The sequence below is a fragment of the Eretmochelys imbricata genome, chromosome 2, assembly GCF_965152235.1.
Source record: "Eretmochelys imbricata isolate rEreImb1 chromosome 2, rEreImb1.hap1, whole genome shotgun sequence".
In the NCBI taxonomy this organism is placed as follows: domain Eukaryota; kingdom Metazoa; phylum Chordata; order Testudines; family Cheloniidae; genus Eretmochelys; species Eretmochelys imbricata.
Genome location: NC_135573.1, coordinates 78677948 through 78705281, shown reverse-complemented (window position 1 = coordinate 78705281; position 27334 = coordinate 78677948). Strand labels below are relative to the sequence as shown.

Here is a 27334-nt window from a genome sequence, read left to right as displayed (position 1 = left end):
ATACCACTTTGGGCTTTATGCAGCGCTTAGACAAACACATACCTCTGCTCTTGCGTGACTAGCTGCTTGTCAGGCCTTGTAGAAGGGACTGTGATGTACCATCTTCCCAAATCATAAATTTCTTTACTTAATTCCATTGGGTTTGAGATAACAAAGCCAAATTGTGCCTTACAGGCACTGACCCCTGTTGGGGATGGTGTGCAGTCACATCTGCAACAGCCTGGGGGAAAGACTGGGTCTCTGCGGGCCATGGCCTCGCCTCTTCTCCAGCCACATGAGGCAATGTGTGCCCTGCAATGTGCCTGGAGGGAGGAATCTCTGCACTCCTATGAGCACAGAGAGCGGTAAGCACAAAAGGGAAGCTCCTTAACCCCCAATCTTGAAGTGCCCGCACAAGGGCCAGCTGCCATCTGGCTCTCATATTCCTAATATTGTATTAGTAATTATCACCAGAAAATCTTAACATTGCATCAAAACTATAAAGGTGAATACGGGCAATTCTTTAGGAGGCAAGATTTTTGTCTGGTCCTGCTCATGGCAGAGAGATCTATTCTAGGAATTACTTTGGGGAAGTTCTATGGACTGCATTATACAGGAAGTCGGACCGGATGATCACAACGGTCCCTTCTGGCCTTGGAATATATGTATTAGCACTTGGATGGCTGAGGGGTAGGTATACTATTACCATACATGTAAAAATCTTTTTGAAAAAACCTCATGTTACCTGTTTAGGTTTGCTCTTGTGAAATACTATGAGAAGAGCTTAAAGAACTAATTTTTGAAAGACCCATGTACTTACTGAGCAAGATGATGATACAGAGCAGAATTGCAATGATGGCACCTGTGCCCAATCCTGCACCAACAATCCGATCTACATCAGTACAGTCTCCGTTTATGTCACACTGACAAACCTTCACCTTCAGAATAGATGTGCTGGACTTGGGAGGATTTCCAGAATCAGTGATTATTATAGGAACATCATAGATACCAGCCTCAAGGAATCTGATCCTTAACGAAAGTTGGGCATGATCACCTATATGAGAAAATACATTAGGAGTAAAAATAAAATTTACTGCTTATGTGGATGTTAAACAATGATGGAAAATTTACAGGTTTCTGAACTCTATATTAACCTTTTGTTACTGGATGTACTGGATGCCACATAAGGTGCCACAGACTTATTAGTGTGAACGTTAGTTTCTAAATCTAACTTTTAAAATATCTTTCTCTCATTCTCAAGGGAGCTCACTTTAATGGCATTTGATAACATTTCCTTCACATTAATCTAAACAATCCAGGCACCTAGGGAAGTACCCATTGCCAGACAAAATGAAACGAAACAAAATGCAGTCAGTAGTTCATTTAAAAACATTAAAGTTTCCGTTGTGTAAATTAATTTTACCACTAATACGAATGACGGTCCAATTCCTCTTAATACTAGGAGGAGTTTCTGGCAGTTCAAAGGCAAATGGTCCTGCATTCGGATCAATATCACGGTCTGTTGCTGTGATGTTAGTTGCATTGGGCTGTAGTGTTTCACAGGTTGTAGCCTCTTGAGGATGTACTTGGGGTGCATTATCATTAATGTCAAGCAAATATATCTGAAGAGTGCCAGTCCCACTCATAGGAGGAATTCCTTAAAGAAACAAAAATTGGTATCTTGATTCTGCTTCCCATTAGAAACCTATTCACAATATTTCATGCAAGCATATTTCAGCTACCCATGTACGTGTGTTCAGTTACAATGTAAACTGAAATTTGATTTGAAAGGATAATTAAAACACTGACAACAACAAAACATGCTTCTTCTACCTCTACATTACCCAAAATGTACCAAACTGTTTTATAATGTTTTATGTCAGAATGTCACCTAATAATAAACCTTACACGTGCTTTTGAAATAACTGCGAACAGTTCGAGCTAGACTGAGACGGGGCCTGCCCAAGAACTGCTTGAGCCAGCATTGATAGCAGTGTCAGTGTTCCCTGAGGATAAGAGTGGAGCCAACTGAACAGGACTGAAATCAATCTGTACCCTCTGCATTCTCTGAAAGCATAAAGCAGGGGCTGCTTTGGCCTGTCATCAAAGCAAATGCCTCCGGGAGGTCATGCTGGGGCAGTGCGCTTCCACATACCTCTATTTTAGGGCTCTGGATTTATAAACAAAATCTGGTGCCTGGCCTCGAGGCTGCAAACCTGAACATGAGTAGTTTCACTGTCTTCACAGGGAGTGGTCTTTGAAGGCACAAGTGTCTGCAGGATTAGGGCCTTAGTTGGTGAATACAGGAACAAAGGAATTGCCGTACTGGACCAGAACAGTAGTTCATCCAGTCCATTAAGCTATCTCCAACAGTGGCCAACACCAGATGCTTCAGAGAAAGAGGCGAACAACCGTTCAGTAGGCAGATCTGAGATCATCCCACCCTCAAGACCTCTCCACCTAACCCCCAAATTAGATTGACTTAAGCCCCTAAGCATGAGGATTTACATCCCTTCCAAAACTCATTTTTTTTAGTATTTACTTTTCTAACTCTGGATATTCTTATCTATATAGTGTCTAATATTTCTTTAAATCTTGTTAAATTCTACCTACAATGACAACTCATGGTAACAAGTTCCATAGTATAATTACCCATTGTGTGAAACTTGCCACTTTTCAATTTCATTAAATGCCCCTCTGTGCTGATGTTATGAAATAAGGAAAACAGAACTTTCTGATCTACCTTCCCTATATTTTTTACTGTTTTAAATACTTTTACGATGTCACCTCTTAGTCATCTCTTTACATTTTCTCTTCATATGAGATTTTTTTTCCACATACTGAATTTATACGCCTAAATCTGCAAAATCTGTTTTGGAGATGAGATGACTAGTAAGTAACGCAGTATCCCAGATGAGGGCATATAATTGATTAATGGAACTGTAATATCTCCCATATTAGACCCCATATCCCATTCCTTGTGCATCCTAAAATGTTGTTTGCTTCTTTAACTGCAGTTTAACATATTAACATAGAGGAGAGGTCTTCACTGGGGAATCCACAATGATGGCCTGGCCTTTTCCCTAAAATATTGCAGTTAGTTTAGAACTAGAAGGATATAGTGCGCTTTTTCATTCCAACATGCATTACTTTTCATTTTTAACACTGAATTTCATCTGCTATTGTGTTGCCCATTCACCAAGCTTGATTAGAGCCTCCTGCAGTTCCTCACAGCCTTTGCTGGACTTGACTGTCCTAAATAATTTTGTTGCATTTACAAAATTTGCAACCTCACAGGTTAACCCATTTTCCAGATATTTGATCAATATATTAACTCCAATCTTAGTACCTTCTGCCATGGTGAAAACTGATTTATTCTTCCTTTTTTCTTTCTGTGCTAGTACGATATAATGTCAATTAAAACTTTCTGAATATATATAAATGTGAATACATACCACTGTCAGAGGCAAGGAAAGTCGCATTATACATGTTATTTTCCACATATTGTGACTCTCTGTCCAAAACTGCAATTGTAGTTATCTGTCCACTAACTGGGTCAATTTTTAGCCAGTTTGCAGGATCTGAAAGCTTTGAGTACCTGCATATTTGACGATAAGAAATGTAATTTATCTTCCAATAAACTTTTTAAAAATGAAACATAACTATATTTCAACTCATATTCTGAAAACGCATATATCTGGTACTGTAACACTATTTTATGAGGTTCAGTTTATTAGCCTGCATTCTTGAGTTTTTTTGGATACACGTATTGTTTTAATAAAGAAAGTTTTTAAAAGCCTTTCTATGTAAGTAAGCTGTTATATAACTCTATTTTACATAAGTTATATACAACTGTCTGAAAAGTGAACATACATGTCATAAATTAGTAAAATGCACAATTTTCTTAAGTTGCATATGACTTATTCACCACAAGAATGCAGACTTCACATTCAACCATGATTAAAGTATTTTAATAAGAACTCCTACTTGATTTAAGGCATGAGAGCCATTTATGCGGCCTTCTCAATTCTGTTAACCATGTGTATGTACATGTACACAGAGAGGGAGGAGATGATAGACATATTCTGATTTGACAGAAGTGACCCTATTATCTTAGGCTCTTTTTAGTTTTTAATCCCAGTTGATGACAATATATCATTGGTTTTCTATGGATGCCTTGGTGTATCCAACTAGTTTTACTGTACTCTCTGATTCTGATCTGAAGGAATAGGGTCATTCAAAACCACCCTTCCTTATAAGAAGTTGTCATTGTATCAATTATTAGTTTAAATAAATTACAAACTATCTTAGCTCATGTGATATTTAAAATAAAAACAACAGTACTAGGCTACAAAATTATAGACCTATATATCATTTTTATGGCCCCAAATGAGCAAATATCAGCAATAATAGCTAATTAACTAGGGCTATGTCTACATTCAAAATGCTACAGTGGCATAGCTGCTTATTTCTCCAGTCACTCTAGTAAATCCACCTCCCCAAGAGGCAGTAGTTAGTTGATGGAAGGATTCTTGTGTTGACCTAGCTCTATAGGGAACTTAGGTCGTCTTAACTACATCGCTTAGTGTGGATTTTTCACACTCTGAGCAACATAGTTGGGTCGATATAATTTTCTAGTGTAGAGCAGCCCTAAATAATACAAAAAGCGTAAAATTATATGACGTATAAACGTAAAATCTTTCATTTTACAAGGAAAGAACAAATTAAAGATTATTTTGCCTGCATGAATTCCACAGTTGTTGGGGATGGGATAATGAATCCTGATCTGATCCAGGGCAGCCATAAAGTTGAGCCACAGCAATCATAGTCTACGATCCTGATCAGCAAGATACGTTAGCATGAGCATAAACTTAAGCCTCACTCAATTCACTGGGACAGCCCATATGCTTAAAGTTCTGTATGTGTTTAGGTACCTTGATGAATTTGAGTCCTATGAGCAGAAGAAGATGCCATAGTTTGCTGTACCTGCAGATCTGTACTAGATACAGACTTATTTGCAACACCATTCCCACAGTCCACCCATAATTCCCATCTGGGGTGCTGTAGTAAACCGAGAAATCGTACATGGGCTCTTCACTTCATGGCCAGCCCCAAAGAGAAATACAGCATTCTGTATTCTGTTTCAAGACTTCAGAGCCTGTGCAGAGGGCAGGGGGATTAGGCCCAGTTTTGAGATTACCAGCATGGGATAAAATAGGAATGTGCTCTACACCATACCTTAGAGCAGTTTGCTGCATGTAGCGATCTGGGTCCTGAGCGGTGAAAGTAGTTAACATTTTACCAGCAAGAAGCCCTTCCTCTTGCCGTATAAGCTTAGGGTTTGGGACAAAATATGGACTCTCATTCACGTCAATGACGGTAATGGATACAGTTGCTGTTGATTGAGGAGGATGCTGAATTCCCTTGGCCAAAGGCACTTGATTTTCCGCAGCTACAGTAAGTACAAACATCCTATTGGTCTCAAAGTCAATTGGCTGGCAAAAACAAAAGGGGGAAAATATTAGCAATTGTTCATAGTCGTGACTGGTATGCAAACAAAAAATTACTTTAAAAAGTTCTTCTGTTTTTATAATGCTTATATTGAGCTAGATGAACACAGAGCCTAAACAAAAGAGAACTATGGCAAAACCAGTACCCATAAAGTTTCTATATGTTTTTCTGGAATACAGAATTCTGCAGCACTTCAGGACAATTTCTGCAGCAGCTCTTCTAGTGCCAAGGGCAGCTAGGAACATCCATAGGCAAAGGGATTTAAGGGGCAATGATAGCAAATCTGACCCCAGCTTAGTGGATTCAGCCACTCCTTGTACCCCAAGAAGCATGTTGCTTTTTCACTGTGGCTGGTGATCTCCTGCCAACTTCTGCCCCCTCAAGAGTCCTTGAGCCAAATTAGTCCTCATCAGTGCTTACAACTTTTCTGGGGGGTTTCCTCAGAATGTCATTTATTTATCTCGATTTACTTTTTGCTTCTCTTCTGTCAGTTTAAAGAAATAATTTAGTTTGAAGTATTTCAAGCAGATTATGCCCTTGGGAATTTCATTTGATTCTCTTTATACTGGTTGGATCTGAGTATCATTTTGTTTGCTCTTTCAGAGGTTTCAAGTTTCTAACTGTCAATAGATTTGAAATGGACTTATATGTGCCTAAATACAAGGCACACAGGCAGTCAAGTGTGTCTTGTCAGCAGAATCAAACATAACAGGTATCTCTCAAGAAACGCCAATTATGGGACTTATGGGGGAAAAAAACCCCAAGCATGCAATGTAGCCTAGATTGCTTTATAAAGCCACAGATTCCCCCGCTAGCCCCCCTCCCCCACAAGGTACTGAAAGGATAAATAAATAAATAAATAATAATTCCACCATATCCCAGACTGGAATACAGGCATTTCAAGCCTGAGTGCTGGATTTCATATCCTGTCACCCACTTGAGTGGATGGATCCAAAAATGAACCAGATAAACTAAGAGTCCGGACACTTATCAGACAGTTGAGAGGAAAGGGGACTACTTCTTGACAGATTCAAATTGTAGTACTGCCTTTTTATCATAACTTAGAAAACAAGTCATCCCTTCAGTCCAGGACTTTTTTGGCTGGTGAATGAAGATGAAGAACCTGCTCCATACAAGGCTTTTGAATGAGGTTTTAAAAATAGCATCATCCTTTAGAAGCCTGTTGAAGCGTAGCCTCCTACCATCACTAACACCACTTTCCTTCCCCTCTGATATCATCCTGATTGGCTATTTATTTAATAGAAACATTCTGGCATCATACTTGTGGGGAAAGGCATTCCTAGGCCTGGAAGACCAATGCTGACCAAAAGGTAGAAAGCAGTTTGCTTACTACTCCAACAGACAGCCGTTAATGCTAGTTCTGATCCACTGATAGGCAAATGGCTTTTTCACAGGCTAATTTTTATTTCTGGCAAATAAAGGTTTTCTAATCTGCCATTTAAAAACTAGCTAACCTGATTTTCAGAACTGGTATTTTAGATTGTTCATGATAATGTAAGTAGGAGGACCATTCAAAAGGTGAACAAGTTACTTTCAGAACAAGCACATTAATTTTAATTTCAAATCTCACACTGGCCTCAGGATTAAACAGCAGGGAGATATTTATTCTCAGTGCTCTCCCACTTATTTGTCTCTGCATAATTCAATGAGTTGTAGGAATCACTTACCTTCACAACAGTTACCAACCCATCATTACTATTTGGATCAGTCAGAATAGTAAATCGACCTGTAGGATCTCCACCAGTCATTCGGTACATTGCGTTCCAGGCAGGAGTGTGTGGCTGATCCTTATCAGTTACAGTTAGATTAGCTACTATGACATCCACTCTATTTTCAGGTACCTCGCCATAGAACTACAACAAAAAAGCATATATTTTTACATATTTTACATTCTGTTTGCCAGAAGTTCGGAATGGGCATCAGGGAATGGATCACTTGATGAATACCTATTTTGTTCATTCCCTCTGGGGCATCTGGCATTGGCCACTGCCAGAACACAGGATCCTGGGTTAGATGGACCTTTGGTCTGACCCAGTATGGCCGTTCTTATGTTCTTATATATCAGTGTATAATAGCCCCATGAAATACCCATCAGAGCACAGAAACTGGTATTCATCTTAGTTCAATTGTACACTAAGAGGCAGAGCCTCAGCTGGTGTCAATTGTCCTCAATGGAGCTATGAAAATTTATACCACCTGAGGATTGAAAACTTATGAGGATTCCTGATGTCTTGCTTTAAAGTCAATTTAATCAAAATTCTCTGCGATCCATTTATTTGAAAGAAAAAAAAATCTGACAAATACTTTAATAAAAGGAGACCACCACCTAGCAGTCTACCATTATCAAACAGTAATGTGAGCTAGCAAACTAAAACCTATCTGAAACCACCTAGAAAACGAGAGGGTTGATTCCTTAGCTAAATTCTGTGTTTTGGATTAAGTATGGTAGTCCTAAGGGACAGATTCTCCTCTCAGTTAAATCATTGCAACACAGCAGGCTATTAGATAAGTAACAAATATTTTCAATTCATATATATATATATATAATGTGAAAAATTCCTTAATAATGGTCATAAACATTCATACCCTTCCTTTACTTCTGTACTGTACTTACAGTCATAGCAGTGAACTCTGGAGGATTGTCATTGACATCTGTCACTGTGATGACAGCAGTTGCTGTATTTGAAAGACCATATGTTGGGTTTCCTTCCATGTCCGTAGCTTGAATTATTAATGTATACTGCTGTACTTTCTAAAACACAAAATGACACCAACATAAGTTATAGACAAAAACAACATTCCAGTAGGACACCAGGTGTTCCATAAATTGTGCTTTATTACGCAAAGAGCCTATCATATTGTTTATTCCAGTTAACATCAGTTGAAATGACTGAAGTAAAGTTTACATCACCAGAAGTACAGCAGTGATTTGCATCTAAATATATTAGACTGCCTGCATTTTTCATGCATCACTTGCGATTGGGGAGGCTTGCATGATATGCCCTTACTATGGATAATGAAAGAACTTTATACAAGTTACTGTTATTACCACAGAGGTGGAATTTTGACCAATCTTTTTGTTTCGTTTTTAAATGGAAAAAAAGTATAGTAGTTCTACCTATATAAGTAGTAAATCCAAAAGGGTTTTACGAAATCTGAGCCAGGGAGTATTTCTGGCCAAATGACTACAACCGCCAAGGCTTTATTGTAGCGAAGCCTAAGTATTAGAATGTTGCTGCAACTTCTTGATATCACTATGGAAACTGGAGCTGTCAAGGCTAACAGAAACTAGTAAAGTGACTGGAACACCCCCTCCCCTCCATCCCTGATTATTTCTATAAATGTTAAACATTCCAAACAAGATAGTCCCTTCCTTCTCCCAATTTGCCAGTGCCAGTTGCTTTATGTATTGTTAAAAACAGCACACAGTACAGAGAATCTGTATTCTTAAATCATTGCTGGAAGTATGCCAGGTCTTTCTGAGGCTCAGTGTTAGGTCTATGAAAAAGAATTGCCTGACAGATTAGATCTCAAAACCAGCTAGATCTTACTACAATATTTATAAGATTTTTAAAAAATAATTATGAAGATTTTCTGTACATTTCTGTTGTGAAATGTAAATAAAGTTTTGGGGTTTTTTTACACTTCATTTACCAATTAAACTTCAGCTTTAGCACTCCCTAGCTTGGTGGGATGATACTATGAAATTCAGTTCTTCCTCCAGCAGAATTCTGGCAATGACACGAGCATTTGTTATTACTTTAAAATGTTACTTTCATGCATGGTTTATTGAGACAGCTAAAGAAATTTTTTTCTGTCAAAATAAGGATACTTAAAGAAAAGCTCAGTTTTTTTATTTCCTATGAAACCACATCCTCTCCCCCACACATTCTGATTGCTTGTAAATTGGAGGTATGCAACTGATTATTTCACAAGATAAGTTACAAGACAGAAATCTTTGATTTAACCCCTCCCCCCAAAATAATTACTTTTAAGAAAACTAACATGGGTCCATTCAGTGAAAATTTCTCATTTGCTTTCAAATCTTGGATTGATATTATCATATACATATTGGCCTAAGTTTTTAAAAGCGTGTACACTTATAAAGTATGCACACGACTTTCACATGCAAAAGATCCAGGGTCCAAAATTCACGAAACCATCCCTATTTAGGGAAGCACAAAAGTGCATGTTTAAGTCCCTTAAGCATGTACTTCCATCCTTTTCTGTACTGGAATCTGGACAGTGGGGGCAAGTCATTCTTTATAAAACAATATGGTTTATATATAAAACTCATCGTGCTTCAAGAAAAAATCCTCTTAAGGGTTTGTTCATGACACATAAACAAGGCACGTAGTGATGAAAGAATCAAAGGAATACATTTGTTACATTTATGTTATGGAACAACTGTGCACTGCTTATTGTAAAACAATAAAGGTAACATAAAAATATCAGGCCAAATCCTGGGCCCAGATTCTTCTGTGGCAGAAAGATAGCAGGAGCTCTGTGACCTGTCTGGGCTCTGAAGTCACAAGTCCTGAAGCGCTAGAGAATTCTGCTAGGATTACATGGCTACCCAAGTCTTCCTTTTCCCCAGAATCTTCATCTTATTTATTTTTGACGTGCACCCCACATATCAAGCAAACATATGGTCCCACCCCAATGAGCGTGCTATCTAAATATTCTGTGTAGTCTGACCCTCATGTATGAAAGACGAACTACTTGGAATGAGATTGTTGGGAGGCGTTGGGCATGCACAATAAAGGAACAGCCCAGCATGCTTCAGCCTCTCTAGGAACTTCACAGCAACACTCCTGAAAATGAACTGTCAGGTAGGGAGAGAAGACAGTCCCACTGGGTGAAATCTTTCCACTCCCACCCCAGGCAGGCGGTAAGAGAAAAGAGCACTCCACCTAGCTAACCTCAGTCGCAAGGCAAGAATAATTGGTTATGTCTAAACAACAGTGGCACAACTCTGGTGTGACAGCAGTGCTGCTATAGTGCAAACAGTTCTCACACTGGGGTTTTTCCAGTAATGTAGATAATCCACCTCTCCGAGAGGCAGTAGTTAACTTTCACCTGGGAAGTGAGTGTGGGTTCCCTCATTTCTCCTTTTACACACCAGGCCCAACATTCCATACCATGAGTCAGCTGGTTAGTCAGCTTGATATTCAGCTGGTTCATCAAGCTACCTAGAGCTAACGTGCCCCTTACTACTCTGTAAACAGGGCTAAAGGATCTAGCCCACATAGTTTTAGATTTTTGCAAAGAACGGGTATATGTCCAATGTTCTACCCAAGCCAGGGTAGACATGAAATGATAAAACATTATCCAGGTGCAGCCTAGCACCTTCAGGATGCTCACTGGCAGCTTCTGTAACAGTGAAGTATGCACTTCCCCAATCCGGGTTAGAGCATCTGGCTAGTGAATGAGTACGGGGCCAAGGGATGTGCTGGCCGCTGCTTCCTGCAGCCCCCATTGGCCTGGGACGGCGAACCGCGGCCAGTGGAAGCTGCGATTGGCCAAACCTGCAGACGCTGCAGGTAAACAAACCGGCCCTGCCCGCTAGCGGCTTTCCCTGACAGGCAGCATGCCGAAGGTCACCAATCCCTGCTCTATATCCTCTCCACTCCAGGGCAGTTGTTTTAGAGCAGCCACAATTTGCTCCTAAATTTCCAAATGTGCATACCATTGGCTCCCATCAGCTGGAAATATACTGATGTTCTTTTAGTCTGTTATGGATTAAAAATGCCTTTATCTTATTTTTGTCTAGTTTAGTATTTTAAATGAATATTTCTCAGGCACTTTCATACAACAACCTTTAACAAAGATGTCAAAAGATGACATGTTTTTCCAACATCTTTTACAAACAATTATTCACTAGGACATCAGTAAAGCAATCAGTGAGTAGAATTAATGGCAAACTACTGGGATGGAAGGCCTCTTTGACTGTTAGTTTGAGGGTCTACAGGGAAGTCCTGATGTGGCAGCTGATTTCTTCTGTGGTAAATCAGGTACTGCTAGTTGCTATGTAGCAGAAGACATATCTCATTTATACAGACTGTAAGTCCTTCTGAAAGTACACATGTCAAAGAAGATACCAGGGTTCCAAAACCGGAGATAGATGAAAACCCAAACCTTTCTTTTAGTTTAAAGGGGCAACACCAAGTGAATTTAAGTGACTTTTCCAACACCACATGGAGGAATTATTGTTAGAACCAGAATTAGAAGAATTCAGAAGTTCTTGGATACCAGTCCTGGGCTCAGAACAACTGACTAAGAATACCATTCCCCCTATTCATTATTAATCCTGAAGTACTCATTTTAATTATGCTTTCAAAATGTAAAAGTAGTAATATTTTTTCCATTTATTTTGCTAAAAAAGTTTAGATCAGATAACATTTATTAATTCAGAGGTGGGCAAACTACGGCCCACGGGCCACATCCGGCCCACGGGACCATCCTGCCCAGCCCTTGAGCTCCTGAACAGGGAGGCTAGCCCCCAGCTCCTCCCCTGCAGCCCCAGCTTGCTGTGCCGCCAGTGCTCTGGGCGGCAGGCCTACGAGGTCCTGCTGGGCAGCGTGGCTCTGCCGGGGCGTAGTGTATTAAATTGCTCCCCGTAGGAATGTGCTACTTATGGAGCACCAGGACTGGCAGCTGTAAGTAGTACACCGTAAGTAGCACATTCCTACAGGAAACAATTTAATACACTACACCCCAGCCCTCCATACAGTTTCAGAACCCCGATGTGGCCCTCTGGCCCAAAAGTTTGGTCACCCCTATACTATATGATGACATTAGCAATCCTCAACGAATCATCCATCAATATGACTGCCAGAAGATTTATCCTACATGTCACTAGTGCGGTCCACAGATCGAAGGAAGGTTAGATCCTGATCACAAGCCAGAAGAATGGCTCTATTTCCCAACCCCCACTTCTCCGGAGGAGCTGTGCAGGAGGAGGATGGAGCTCTTTCCTGAGGAACTACTGCTACCCCTGAGTCATAGCTAGCTCTGGGTGTCCTTGTCAGCACTGTTCTGCCACAGCATTCACTCTGTGTGATTTTTAATTCAACAAATGCAAGCTGGCAAGCGTGTCTGTGAAGGGTGAGCAATTATATCACGGTTGTGTAAATTAATTAACACTAAAATACAGGTCACAGGACAGTTCACAAAAAGTTTTGCGTTATGTGCAAAGAAATGTAAAATGAACTGTGTTAAATAAATATATATTAAATAATGTTAAAGAAGTAAATATATATTTTATAAGAAAGTGCAAAAGGGAACTTTTATGCTTTCTGTATGTATCTTATTGATACAACTTTCAAAGGCTGTAAAAAAATAATCAGAAAGTCAGTTTTTGTCTCATTGACAGTGGATTCTTGGTCTGTGTAGATGACAGGGCAAACAATGACTAATTTATCAGCCAGGCCCTAATCCCCCTAGCAAGACAGACTAGGAAAAATAGATAATGACTGGACAGAACTAGCCAACCACTCCAAGGCTACAAGAAGCAGATAAGTAATAAGACAACTGTTGTAAAAAATAATGAATACATAAAAGCAATGGTTTAAAAAATAAAATAAAATAAAAAATACAGCATGGATTAGAGTTGTAGCAGAATAAAGTAAAAATGTATTGGAAAATATATTTAGAATGGAATGTTTATAAATGAGACAAAGTATAAAAATGTGTGTTTAACAGAGGCGGGGTGTGTGTGTGTGAGAGAGTGAGTGACTGAGTGAGTGAAGCAACACAGGACATACACCAGATTGGACCAGCATGGATTTAATAAAGACAGAAAGAGCCTACCTGTGCCCAAAGACTGGGTAATTCATCACAACACTATCCTGCTCATCTGCTTTACTTATGTTTTATGCTTAATTAAGGTGGTAAAATATTGTCCTAAAATTTTCTTATTAAACCTTTAAACTAGTTAAGCTCAGTAAATGGTGTGGACAGTGCTTTTTTATCCAACATACAGTAAGGATGTTTGCTGGAAACTGAAGGATGAGTCTGTTTCTAGACTGAAGTAACCTCCAGGCCATCTCATCCTCTCCCCACAACCATACCCATGGCAAGACCCCCACCTTCCTTCCTCCTTCTCTCCAAGACTCCTTCCACTTTCTGAGCTAACTCCAGTGAATGTGAGTGAGACCAGATGTTTTACATTCTATGCAAAACGAAGCTCGAAAATATCCTTTACCCCTAGGATATTTGCCAAAATCCAAGTTTTCAAATCTTGGGGCTGGCCAGCTCTAAGGGAGTACTGGTTAGGTAGTGCTGTGCAAGGGGAAAAAAATTACATTTGAAAAAAATGTGTAAATTACCTACAAGCTATTTTACATATGCACAAAAATGGACAGCATTTAAAACACAACCTATAAAATTCAGGCCCGCCTTACCTCTCTATCAAGTCCAGCTGCCACTGTGATAATGTCACCAGTCTCATTGTTGATTGTAAACATGTTCGGTGAGGGGGTGCTTGGGGCCTGTGACAAGATTCTGTATCTCAGCATCCCATTCAGTGCATTGGGATCATCGGCATCAATAGCAGTAACAGTCATCACATAGGTTCCTAACAGCACAATACATAATTAGTGTTAAATAAACAGTTTACTTGAATTACACAAGGTCACTTACAAGCACAAAAAATGGTCAAAACATTTACTTCTTTTGATAAACATTACACATTCTTTCTCTTACCCAAAGGAAACTGAGTAGGCCTGAGTCCCAGGATTAATGAAGCAATTAAGATACATAACAGAAGATAACACTGGTGTTTATAAAGTATCAAACTTGCTTATTACTGAAAAAGCTCCACAGGCAATCAAACCCTGCAATTCTGCCATAAACACATTTAATTAACAATGAAGCTTCTAAAGTTTAAATAGCAGGCTCAATCGCTGGGCCACATGAAACATCTGATAATCAAAACATGGCTAATTTTAAAATGTGCCGCACGTGTTAATTGTGTATGCAAATCAACGCAAAAATCAAAACAAGGGCTTTTCTACATACTATTTCTTTCCCTTTGCAATCCTGACTGTTTAAGATCATGTTGGTTCTTGGCACTTGAACTTGGCATAATATGTCTTGAGAGAAACTGAAGGGACATGTCAGTTGTCCTAAAAATTCCTTGTTGCACTGCTAAGAAAATGGCTTCTGACACAAAATTTGCATCTAGATGTAAATCTGAACTTATTCCAACTTTGAGGGTGGTTCAGATACATAATTTTAGTTCTGGGGAAAGTCCTAAATTGTACAGTTTGATTCCAAATCCAAACTTCCCCAGAATTACTGAGATTCATATCCAGGTCTATATATAGGCTCCAATCCTGCAATTAATGGCCTGGATTGGACTGTTGCACTTGTGCACTGTCAACTGCATGACTGCATCTGTATATAGATACAGATGCTAATTTTAGGCTCTCATTTTTGGTCAGTCTTGGCCTAAATAAATTGTATCATACAGATCACATAATCTATTATGTAATACATACTATATTAGGTGTATTTATTTTATATATAACACAGAGAATGGGCTTAAAATATATATATATAATTATATAGACTCTCTAAGGATACTACATGGCATTTCCTTTCTATCAAGGAAGCTATTGTAAAACTTTTGTTTTTAAAATGTTGACATTGTCTTTTCTAGACATTGGATCACTTGTTCCTTGCTTCATTTGAAAAGGACGGTCAAGCAGGCTGCTAGAGTGCAACACATACAAATCTTCAGAATGTACAAATACCCCAAACTGCCACAGGATAAGCACAGGAAAATGTGTTCCACAACCATATAAGGTATCATTACTGTAAATCTGTTCAACTTCTTTTAGTTTTCATTTTTAATCCCCTAGTGTTCTTTTTGTTCAAAACTAGTCAGGGGAGAGAGATATTTTATAGGAAGAGGTGTATTAAAAGGTCACTAATCAGTTGTCTAGCAACAAGCTAATCTTCAAAGTTACAAAACAGCTGTTTGGCCTCCCTTATTTTTCAGGTAAAGCCAATCTTTAATGGGTGCTGCCATAATATAAATATGTGGGTGCTGTCCAAATAAAGTAGTCCTTCCTTATTTTCCTTCTCTCAGCATTGTCCCTTACTCATTCCCTAACATGTGTAATGAAGTCTTTCTTTTAAATTAATTTTTAACTTGCAAAAACGTAAATTAAAAATCAAGAGTAGTGGCAATATAGTATCCTGAAATTTTTGTTGATTACTTCTTTCAAAAACATTATGACTTCTAAAAGTATATTTCTCCAAAATTAAAAAACACACATCTATTTTCACACAGAAAACCTGCTATATTTTACCTGGCTTTGATCCTTCAGGGACTGTCCCATTCCAGACTTGGTGTAAGAACTCAGGCCTATTGTCATTCATATCAATAACATTAATGACAATGTCAATTGGATTCTCCACCTGGTTTCCATTTACATCCACTGCATGCGCTCTCAGCTGCAAAAGCCATTGGGAATTATGTGAGTTTGCAAGACATATGAACATACATGGACATTAGCACAGAGGAGAGGAAATTTTACAATAACCATTTTAGCCAGATCTATTTCAGTGTCTTTTATTGCTCCCCTATCTTGATGACTTCAATTTTCAGTTTATTGAGGGAGCCTTTATAGACTGAGTTCAATGGGTATAACATAAGTGTAACTCAGGGCAAAACTGAGCCCTTTCTTTATATTTAAGGACGGACACTGATTTTTTTGTTTTTTCCTTCTATTTTTGAAGGCCTTTTTTCTTCTGGAAATTTCTTGGGTTGAGAAAGAAAAAAAATCTGAATAGTTCACCCAGAGGGGACAGATTTCTGTGGGGAAGGTTTAAACTCCCCACGGCCTAATTTACAGACTCCAAATTACTTTTGGAATAATAATACTACCTAATGTTATATAGGCTTTTGTACTTCTTAACCCTGATTGCCAGTGGAAAGTCTCCAGGATCACCTAATCCTGCACTATTAGAAAATTTTTGTTGGTAATCCATCTGGAACGAATATTGCTTCGTTTCTGTAAAGTTTGAAATGGTATTATGGAAACTGTATTGTAAGAATATTTCAAAGGAAAGGTAGGACTTGAGATAATATTCTTAATTTAAAGCCTAAAAAAGAAAAAGACAAATTGTGTATATCTATTTTATTTTATTTTGCTGGCAGGGTATGGCAAAAATTGTTCTCACTGAACAACTGAAAATTCAAGAGTCTAAAGTTTATGCCTAAATTTTCCAAAGTGATATTTGGGTGCCCTACTTGAGACACCTTAAAGAAGCTGATATAGACAGTGTTATGTCGGACATAGATACCACCTCTCACAGAGGCAGGAGTTATTAATCCCACAGGAGAGCTCTCTCCTGTCGGATTAGAGTGTCCCCACCATAAGCATTACAGCAGCATAGCTGCCTTGGTGCATCTGTGCTGCTGTAAATGTTGTAGTGTAGATGTATCCTAAATTTGAAACCTGGGAGGTAAAAACCTGTCAGTGTAGCTCAGAAGTAGTTTTGACACATAGTTATAGGAGGCGGGGGGTGAGATTAATCTACCATGTTCTGGAAATGGTTTTAGGGGTTGTTCGAAAATTCCTTAGTCGCTAATACTTAAACTGGAACTGAAAGGGAAAGAGCTAAAACTAATTGTTTCGGTTAATCCAAATTCTTGGTAAAATTCCATGAATTCGAGAGCTGCTGCACCCTAGCATGGTCAAACTCGATCTGTGAATAGCAACTGCTAAATCCTCTGTACAGAAAGCAGGATTAACACTTGCTCCTCAGATGGGCCAACAAATTGTGCACTAAAACTATGCTACTCTGGAAATTATCTCCAGGAACTGTCTCTCTTCCCTATGGTTTCAAGTGAGGGCCGTTTCAGGTCAAACCTTGGTTTCCTGCTTTGCAACCAAATATTTTTTTTCTACTAGTGCTGCAGAATATTTGGTTTACTTTGCAATTTTTCTAGAGCAAAGAACATAGCTTTCATAAACAGAGAGACGTAATTTACAATTATAATTCCCTTAAAATGCTTAGATTTGCCCTGAGAATGAAACCTGGTAGTTTTTCTTCCCACCCATTTCTCAAATTTTAGCTGCTGAAATTCCAGTACAATTATGCCCAAGTTAGGGTGTTATATTAAAAATAAACTTCTGTCAAACAAACAATATGGTGGAATTTGTAATCAATGGTATAAATCAGAAAAATAAACTACAGCATTCACATTTCAGCCTTCTTTAATTATCTAAATATACTAACTCACATTTGTTAAGCTGTTTCAACATGCTAGGACTTCCCTGTATTATGTAATAATAAGTAGAATAAATATTAATTCCAATCCAGTATAAACTCTTTAATTCACATCTTGTAGAAAACTGTGCCAGATGCAGAAATCAAATTTGAAGCAGATGTTTATCTTTGATTTGATCATCTGGTTTATGGTAAATTAAAATCTTACATGAAATGAAGCTATCTGCTCCCGATCTAAAGGTTTCGTCACTGACAGTTGACCTGAGATGGGATTGATGATGAAGATTCCAGTTGGAGGTTGGTCAGCTCCTGGTCCAGTAACACTGTACCTCAGTGAAAGACTTTTATCACGATCAGACCTAATCTAAGTGTCAAGAAGATGAGGTTTTTGTTAGTTAAACAGAACAAGAAATTGGAACTGAGAGTGAAGAACAGTAGATTGGCATTCATTTTAATATTAATAATATTAAATATATTAATATATTTAGGCTGAAATTATATTTACAAGAAAACAATGGCAGAGGCATGAACACTAATACAATGTTTGGGCTTTTCTATATTATAATACATTGTCAGAAAATCAGTCACTGAATTTTTCAGAAAAAATTTCATGTAAAGTGACCCTTCTTATAAATCTCTACTTTTTCCACAATAGGATGAATTATATTACTAAAAATAATTAAATTCTTTTATCCTTAAATTTACTGCTTAGCTCCTAAAACAGTACACAAGATTTGTGAACATTAAAATATACTGTAATACAGTCTCTTTCATTTACCTTTCAAGACCCGTGTCAGCATTCTGCATTTCTTTTATAATACTTGTAGTATTGCAACCATTTAGGTGCTTGTGATTGCATGGTTACTGCAGGGGAAATACTGAACTTTGAACTGAGTTCTTGGCTAACAAATAAAGTAGAAATTGATTTTATAGTATGTTCACTGGTAGCCTTTGCTATACCTTTAAGAAAGTCACTTGCAAGTGTATAGACAGGGTACAGCCATGTTCACATCTGTTACCCTGTCCACACACACCCCTCTCCCCCCACCTTTTGGTAAATTGACTGTGCAGGCAACACTAATGGAACACCTGCCCCCAGCCTCTTGTGCAGGAATGCCTGGTAATAGACACCCACTTGCTGTGCATTCTTGCACAGTAGGCACTGTGTAATCTCAATCAGCCACGTCCCTTCCCCTTGTTCCCCTCCTCTGACAGGCCTATCTCTTCCCCCGCCTCTCCCAACAAACACATACAGAAACACACAAGTGGGGAGGTTCCAGTGCAGGATGCAGCAGAGTTGGCTGAGTTACAAATGCCACCTTTTGCACCAGCTGAAGTTCCCCCTACTTCAGGGCAGTTGCTGTCTGATTTAAATTCACTGTAATTCAATGTAAGAAAAACAAAGAGGGCTTGGCAGACCACAGAATTTGCCCCATTATCTTATGTATAGGTATAACAGCTGAATTTGGTCCTTTAATCTTTGATAAGCAGAAAGCCTATCCGAGGTTGACTTCCAAGGAATTCTGAAATCACACCTCTGCCTTCTTGGTGGTTAATTACCTTACCCTAACTAATTCCTGAGGAAAAGGCCCTCTGGAGTTTTCTGGTAAGTTGATTGGAGGGATGACCCAGTCTCTCTTTTGTCTCTGCAGATGACTGCTGTGCTTATATTGTTGCCGTGGAAATACTATTTCTTCAATTTTGTTTTCATCCTTAAAACAGACATTAGAATGAGAATTGGTAAAAATGTGTATATTGGAGAATGGTTTTCATACCATTACATGACTGTCTGAGACACACACTTCATTCCATGTTTATGAAGCTATTTATTGGGTTCACAGTACAAAATGGAAATAAGCAATATTATTACATTTTTCGTATGAAATAGTAGCAATTCCTTCATTTTTCAGCATGCCACTTGGAGGTCAAATGGAATTATAAGCAATTTATTACCCAGTACTGCTGTGTAAACTACTTTGCACTTTCTATATTCCAGTTGGATAGTAGTTAATATTGTGCAGAATTTTAATAGGATGCCTTTATATGTATATAATCTCATTAATTGGAACTACAGTTCAGGTAATGTGAAACTGTATATTAAATTTAGATCTGGGTGTGCTAAAATATAATTTGAGTTCCAAGAGAAGTTTAATACATACTGGTAAGGAATGTCTGAAATATTTATGACCTTATTAAATCCCATAGAATTAATGCTGTAATTATTTTAAACCTATGTCACCCATGATGGATGTTGTAGATGACCCACTTTGCACAGTGGGCATTAATCTCTGCTGGGTGTCAACACTGCCTTTATATTCCTCTCTACATCTGCAGTTATTTCAGCCTTTAGCTCTTGATGCACATGTGCATACAGACATGTTACTCTGGTTAGGGAAAAAAGCCCAAAATACATTCTTTGGTTACTTTGCGGAAAAAAGTTATTTTGAATCAAGTAAATGTGTTGGAGGCTAAAAACCACAGGTGCAAACTGAGGGCCAGTTTCTGCTACCTTCACTCCCTTTGAATAGTGCCTTACAAGTGAGTAGCCCCTGTCTAGTAAGGATATGCCTACACTGCAAAGAAAAACCCATGGTGCTGAGTCTCAGAGCCAGAGTCAACTGGCTTGTGCTTGAGGGGCTTGGGCTGTGGGGCTAAAAATAGCAGTTTAGACGTTTGGGCTTGGGTTGGAGCCCTGGGTCTGAAACCCAGCGAGGGCGGAGGGTCTCAGAGCCCAGCTAACGTAACCCAAGCCTCAATGTCTACACTGCAATTTTTAGCCTCATTGCCCAAGCCCAAGTCAACTGAACTGGACTCAGATTTGGTGCAGCGGGTTTCTCTTTGCAGTGTAGACATACCCTCACATGTAAGGCACTACCTGAGTGTGACTGAGGGCACCAGAACTGGGCCCAAAGGGTTTGTCTTCACTGCAACTCTTAAATCAGGTTAGGTAACCTGGGTTAAAATAGCAGTGATGACACAGCAACTTGGCTTGTAACTCTGGTTAAGAGCTGGAATTTGACCGCAGGCTTTCTTAGAGCTTTAACTTGAGTTGCGAACTCAAGTTAAAAGCTGAGGTGTCACTGTTATTTTAACCTGAGTTTCTTAACTCATGTTAGCAAATCCAAGTTTAAGGACATTACTTTCGTTGCAGAAAAGACGTCCTCTGAAAGGAACAGTTTCTTGTGTGCCTCTTTAATGTGAGCCACCGCATGCTTCTTTATTAAGATTTGGTCTTAAATGTCTCCAAAACCCAGAACAATTGCTTATTCTTAGAAAAATATATAGCACAACTAAAAGCAATCTATTTTGAAACAGATACTTAAGTCTTTGATCTGTAAATATAATTTTAGTGTGGCTATATCAATCTATGAAGAATATTTATTTTTTAAAAAGATGCTTTGCAAAAGGAAGTAAAAAAAGCAGGCAGTAGTATAAGGGGTGGGTGTAGCAGAAATATCACATAATATTTTACTACAGGGAGTATATTAGTATATTGGTAGGTTCAATTTTGTGTTACTTTGGCTTTGCGTATATTGGTTTCCACCAGAGTGAGACTATCTTCCCTAAAAGTAGTGCTGGAGTCCTAAATAATTTCCAGTCCTCAATTTGATTATTAAGGGACAATACAAATACTCTGTGCCAGGAATGCCTTCCTGCTACTGCTGTAAATCTACAGTTCTAGTCTAATCTTGATTGATGGATTCTAGCAGAGATTTGTTTATTTTGTGGTTAAATTTAACTGCTTGAATAAATATTGTAATGCTCTCCAGCAATTTAAAATAAAGAAATGACCACTTCCAATTTAAATTCAGGTACAAATCTCAAACTGTACAAACAATATGTTCAAATACAAATGATTTCTGGATCTTTAAACAGATATGGGTTTGCATGACTTTAGCAGGGATACAAAATAATAGATTATGGAACATTATTTTTAAAGACTACAGCTTTACAATTATTTATGCACTAGTTACCCACTAGCAGGAAGTCAGATGTGGAGGTGTGTGACAGATTTAGTCTAAAAACCTATTTTTCAGAGACATTTCCAAAGGCAAATGTTTTACCTTCTCTGAATGCTCTGCAAATGTTGGCTCGATGCTCAGCTTCACCACCACTTGCCACTGTTGCTGGGTTTCTTTGTCTTGAGCATATATGATGAATTCTGTGGCGTCTGTAGAAAGCTGAAAGCTTCTTGCTACATATACCATACCATCTTCACCTACTCTAAAATCTGCTGGCTCGCTGCTTTCAAACTGTACTTTTATCTTTTCATCACAGCTTCTAAATCCCACTGTAAAACACAAAAAACATTGAGAATATAAGAACTGAAAGAGACAGAGCCTGCTTAAACTGAATCATCAGCTGGTGTTAGGTCAAGAACAAAAACCTGTATCTTAAAAGCCTATTCTCCGCAGTCACAATAAACTCACTGTCATTTCATCATATTAAGTGCATGCATTCTTTAGGAATTAAAAATCGTACTTTATGGATCAGCCCACATAATAGTGGCATCCTTCAGAGAGGGAAGACTAAGTTCTCCTTCCCAACCAGATTGCCTGTTTCTACTACAGGGGCCTTGAGCTCCACAACAACCACCTGCTCTTTCTCACAAAGGGGCAGAACTGATTGGTTCCAAATACAGGTCCAGCCTCTTTGACCTTGACTGCAATTACTATCACTAATAAGTATATGTGATAGATGAACCCAAGTGGTCAAAGGCCACAGGGGATTAAAATGAAGAACACTTGGGGCTCTTCAAACCGACACAGAGAAGCGCCTGTCAAAGGGAGATTTTTCTATTCATAACTTTTTTTAAAAAGGATAGTTTTTTCGTATCTAGAGTTAGATTTCACTATGACCTCATTAGACTTTCTGCAGAGAATGACAAAACAAGTGCACAAAATAATATGCATTCTGAAAATTCAAAAGGTCTTTTCCCCTTTATGAACGCCTAAAACTAGTAAAAAGGACTGAGTGGAGAGAAAGTAGTCCAACTGCTATCATGGACTGGAAAAAAATATGCCCCGAACATTTTTAATATGTGGCAATCATCATCACAAACATGGTTTAGATTCAGCACCTCCAGTGCTAACAGCAGTGAAGTAGCAGCCTAGAGGTCAGTGCACAACTCTGGGAGTTAGACCTACTTTCTATTCCTGTCTCTGTCACCGACATGCTGTATTACTGTGGACAGATCACATAACAGCTCCGGTCCTCAGTTTCCCCATTTGTAAAAGGGGAATTATAATATATGCTTACCTCATAGGAATGCTAGAAGTCTTAAAGGGATGCAATTCACTTGAAATCCACTCAATTTCAAAAAGTAGATTAAAAGCAGTTACAGGTACTAGTCTTGCCTATAAGCTCCCTTTAACAATCACATTTTCCTACTTTAAAATATTTTCCTATTTACAAATGTTTTCCTCTCCTCTTTTGCTATGTGAAAGATCCACAGTGAAACAGATTTAGTGAAACCGAATATATACACAGTACTGTAAAATGCACAAAGTACAACAGATTTTTTTTCTCTATGATCCCCTTCGTTTCTAGTTATCGTCAGTGTTACTTGTAACAACAGCAAGTAAAAAATATCAGATGGAAATGTGGCTTTAAAATTGATTATCTCCCTTTAATGTTTTCAGAGCATTTTGAGATCTTCAGACTGTATGAACAACAGAAGTGCAAAGCATTATTATTAAAGGTTGGGCTGAAATGCAGATAGTGAAGATGAATCCTATCCTTGTGCCTCATTCCAGTTCTTGGACTTTTACACTGAAATGAATGATGCACAAACTATAAGTCTCCAAAAATCTAAAGGTTCCCCTCAAGAGAAACCCTGCTAAAAGCTGCACATCTTATGATTTCTTTTTTTTTTTTTTAAAAAATACTATAGTTATAAGGAAGGTAGTGAGAAGAGAGATTATAATTTTTGATACTTGAACTCCAAGGACTGGGACCGACGTTCAAATGACAGATAAAATTAGTTTCCTCACTAATCCTTTTGTGTTATGCTGGGTCTCCCACATCCCTTTGACCTCTGACGCAAACAAAGACGACGATGACTGGAAAATTATATATATAAAACTTTATTTCTTTTTTCAAAAATACAGAAAATTCAATAGAAATTTTAAAATGTTAGCTTTTTTAAGGAAGATTAAACAAGAATAGTCAGTTAGCTGTGATGGAATACAGGCCTTGATCACCCTTTCTGGCAGTAAAACCTGCTTGAGTTGTTCAGGGATGGGGGAGAATCTCCTTGAGGAATATTTCATGCAGTTCCCACCATATCATTCCATCAGGGGCAAGGTTAATTTCCTCCAGGGAAAAAGGCACACGAATGGCCATCAAACCTGGGAGATCTCACCGAATATGGGGAAGGACAAGCCTATCCATGCAGAAGCTCTGAATCTCTGCACTAGTTCTGGCCCCTGTTATCTCTGCCTGGCTCCTTGGCAATACTGTAGCAGAGATCCCATGCTTTTTGGTGGAGCATCCCCACAAACATTTCATCCAAATTGGGACTCCACTATTTTTTTCTAGGTAAGTTCCCTGGGTCTGTAGCTCCCAAGTCCCACCTATTTCATAAGGTACAGTCAACCCCTTCTCCCACATGGATCCACAGATTTACGAAGAGGGCTGTGTGGGAGGAAGGGACAGTGACATGGGGCAATTCAACCCCAATTCCACATGGGAGGAAAGAAAGCCACATGTAGAGGATCCCCTTCCTAGATGTGAGCCAAGTGGTAACTTATCCCTTATTCCCTTATCCATACTACTTCATTATCTGACCCAATTTACCAAGGCGAGTTCATATTCTGAATTGCAACAGGTAGCCAAAGAAATACAAGTAAAATAATTGGTTACAGCAACTCTATCATTATAAAGAAATCATAGTCCTAATTAGACATACTTCTGTGTTCTGACCTTCTAACCAGAATACAACCCCACACTAGACTATATTAATTATAGAAATGTAAGAATAGAAGTACCCAGAATGGGTCTTCTTAATTTTCCTGAAATCTACTATTGCAATATCCTCAAAACAGCATTCAAATAAACTAAGCTAACAATATTCCACATTCTCCTTTAGACAATGCCATTAAGAGCAGTTCTGAATCCTATTTACAAATAATCAGATCAGCTGTAGGGCTCTGTGGAGAGTTAAACTCTGTGAGGATCTTCTCAATGAGTTTTTAAATCATTTCAGAGAAGAAAGTGAGCAATCAGAACAGAATGGGACAGAAGCTAGGGTACCAAAGAGCATGCCTTCATGCTGGCTCTGCTCCCATGGAGATGCAGAACTCCTAGTAGAGAGGGAGCCCTGTAAGACACTTTGTTAAAAACAGTTAGGTTTGAAAGGGTCAGCAAGGAGTCAGAACCATGCACATGACCCATGGGTCTTTGTCAGCCTTCCTCCACCAGTTGGGGATTCCTGCTTAACAGGGGATTCCCGTTGCAGGGGAAGGGAATAATGATATTTGTGTATGCAGGGGGCATGATCTACCTCCTGACAAGTGTGTGTGTGTATGTGTGTTTGGGGGGAGGGTAATACATGTAAATTGTAACTTGATTTCTTTTTTTCCTCTCTTTTTTTTTTTTTTTAGAGGTAAGACTTAAAAGGAACACTGCAATGAGCATGATTCAAAAGAACTATTAAGATATGATGATATGAAAAATATAATTTAAAAAGTATTATTAAGTAATTTGATGCATCCAATTTTATATACTAAAATTCATGAGAAATTGAAAGATTTCCCATCCCCCCCACTTTCTCTCATATAGATCCTAATAACTCAAAAAATATATAATTTAATCCGCTATCCACTTCATTGATATTCTTCCTCTAGGCAACTATATGTTATGAGATTCAATGAAAACCTCTGTCTTTTGACAGCAACCTGCCTAAAATGTTTAAAATTGTCAATGCCCTGGCAGAATTATTCTCCTTCTGCAAAGAGCACACATTAACAAATTACAGAGAAGTATAACTGTTCATAATTAAATTACCTTGACAGAGTACAGGTTGAGTAGTAGCTACCTTTTCCCCAGCTGCATGGCTATTAGTCTCAGAAATCTGATTCAGTTTAGTTTGCTTCATTTTTCCAGTGCGCAACTGGTATCAACAAATATGGAATCCTAATTATTTGCTTTCAGTGCTAGTTAGTAGTGAGATTTTGTAGAAGTAGTAAGGAAATATTTTTCATTGAGAATAGACATTACTGGTACTAATCATGTTCCAAACACCTTGAAAGGGATGCAGATTTCCAAAACAATGTTACTGTCAAAAAAAAAAATTATAATGGGTATTTTTCACTTTAAAAAGATTTATCAGCTATATTTTTTATAGCACATTGTTGTGTCTGCGCCAACAAAAATGACAGATATTTACATAATCTTTTATTGTTCTTTATTATTGGTATCCACATAAATAATCAAATATAAATCTCTGCAAGTTAAAGGAAGCAGACTAATTATGAAAGGCTGAAATTTAGATTTTAAGAAGACTTAGACCATAATCCTACCAACACTTACGCACATACTTAACTTTAATTTATGTGAATATTCCCATTGAAGTGAATGGGACTACTCATGAGTTTAAAGTTATTCCTGTGTGTAAGTATTTGCAGGATATGGGCTTTAATCCAGAAGCAAAATTTATATTTATGTTATTGTTATTTGTATTGTTATGGTTGTGCTGTTAAATATGGAGTATTTTGAAAGGTAATCCATTCGACAGTTTTGAATTTAGAGGGTAAATAAAATTTATTAATTGGATATTGCTTTTTATTATATGCCAACCAAAACAAATACATATTTGTTGCCTAAAAGAGAAAAAAATTAATCTCTGCAACCACAAAAAGGTAAGTTAAACTCCTGCATCTCTGTGGTATTAAATAAAGCTCTCAAATTAAATTTTCTTGTATGCAATTAACAAAAACATATGTCTTAATGTGTAGTGTATAAAACCTGAAGTACTACAAAACATGCAATTTCATTTAGAGTACACTAGAGAACTAAACCATTCACACACTAATGAAATGAATGATTCATAATATCTGTAAAATACATCTCTACTCTGATGTACTTTACTAGTAAGTTTCAATTAACTAGCATCATTTCTCATACAATTAAAATATACTTTCAGTTTCTCCATTAACAAGTTGGTTTGCAATTTGACAGCCTGCTCCTACGATCCTCTCTCAGGCAAAACTCCCAATGAAATCAAGGGGAGTTTTAACTAAGGACTCAGAAAAGAGTGTAAGGAATGGGCTATCTTCGTATAATCAATAAAGATACTTTCATACAAAATATTTATATGCAACTTCATTTATTTGTGCTAATCCCAAGACAATCAGGGGTAGTTTGCCATTTGGATTTTTCAGCTTTAAAATGTGAGTCCATGCTTGGAGATTAAAGGCAGAAATATGGTTCAACGTTGGTTGTATTTTATAGAAACAACATTACTTATCTTAGCCTAATGTTGTCCTTAGAGCTAATGTCCACTTAGTGGATATTTTGGAGATTATACTGTAATTTCCAAGTGCTATTAAACACATATTTCCAAAAAACAGCAAAC

The 27334-nt window shown here is 38.1% G+C and overlaps 1 protein-coding gene across 1 annotated transcript in view; it reads right to left on the bottom strand.

Moving 5' to 3' along the window:
* CDH2 (cadherin 2) overlaps positions 1 to 27334 on the bottom strand; it is a 177329-nt gene that overhangs the window by 29189 nt on the left and 120806 nt on the right. The window contains exons 3-13 of the mRNA XM_077808689.1: positions 21822 to 22048; positions 19323 to 19469; positions 17966 to 18121; positions 15831 to 15975; positions 13917 to 14089; positions 8126 to 8263; positions 7179 to 7364; positions 5218 to 5474; positions 3435 to 3577; positions 1403 to 1636; positions 800 to 1033 (exon numbers count right to left, since the gene is read on the bottom strand). Coding sequence (XP_077664815.1) covers positions 800 to 1033; positions 1403 to 1636; positions 3435 to 3577; positions 5218 to 5474; positions 7179 to 7364; positions 8126 to 8263; positions 13917 to 14089; positions 15831 to 15975; positions 17966 to 18121; positions 19323 to 19469; positions 21822 to 22048 — 2040 coding nt within the window. The remainder of the gene's footprint in view (positions 1 to 799; positions 1034 to 1402; positions 1637 to 3434; positions 3578 to 5217; positions 5475 to 7178; positions 7365 to 8125; positions 8264 to 13916; positions 14090 to 15830; positions 15976 to 17965; positions 18122 to 19322; positions 19470 to 21821; positions 22049 to 27334) is intronic.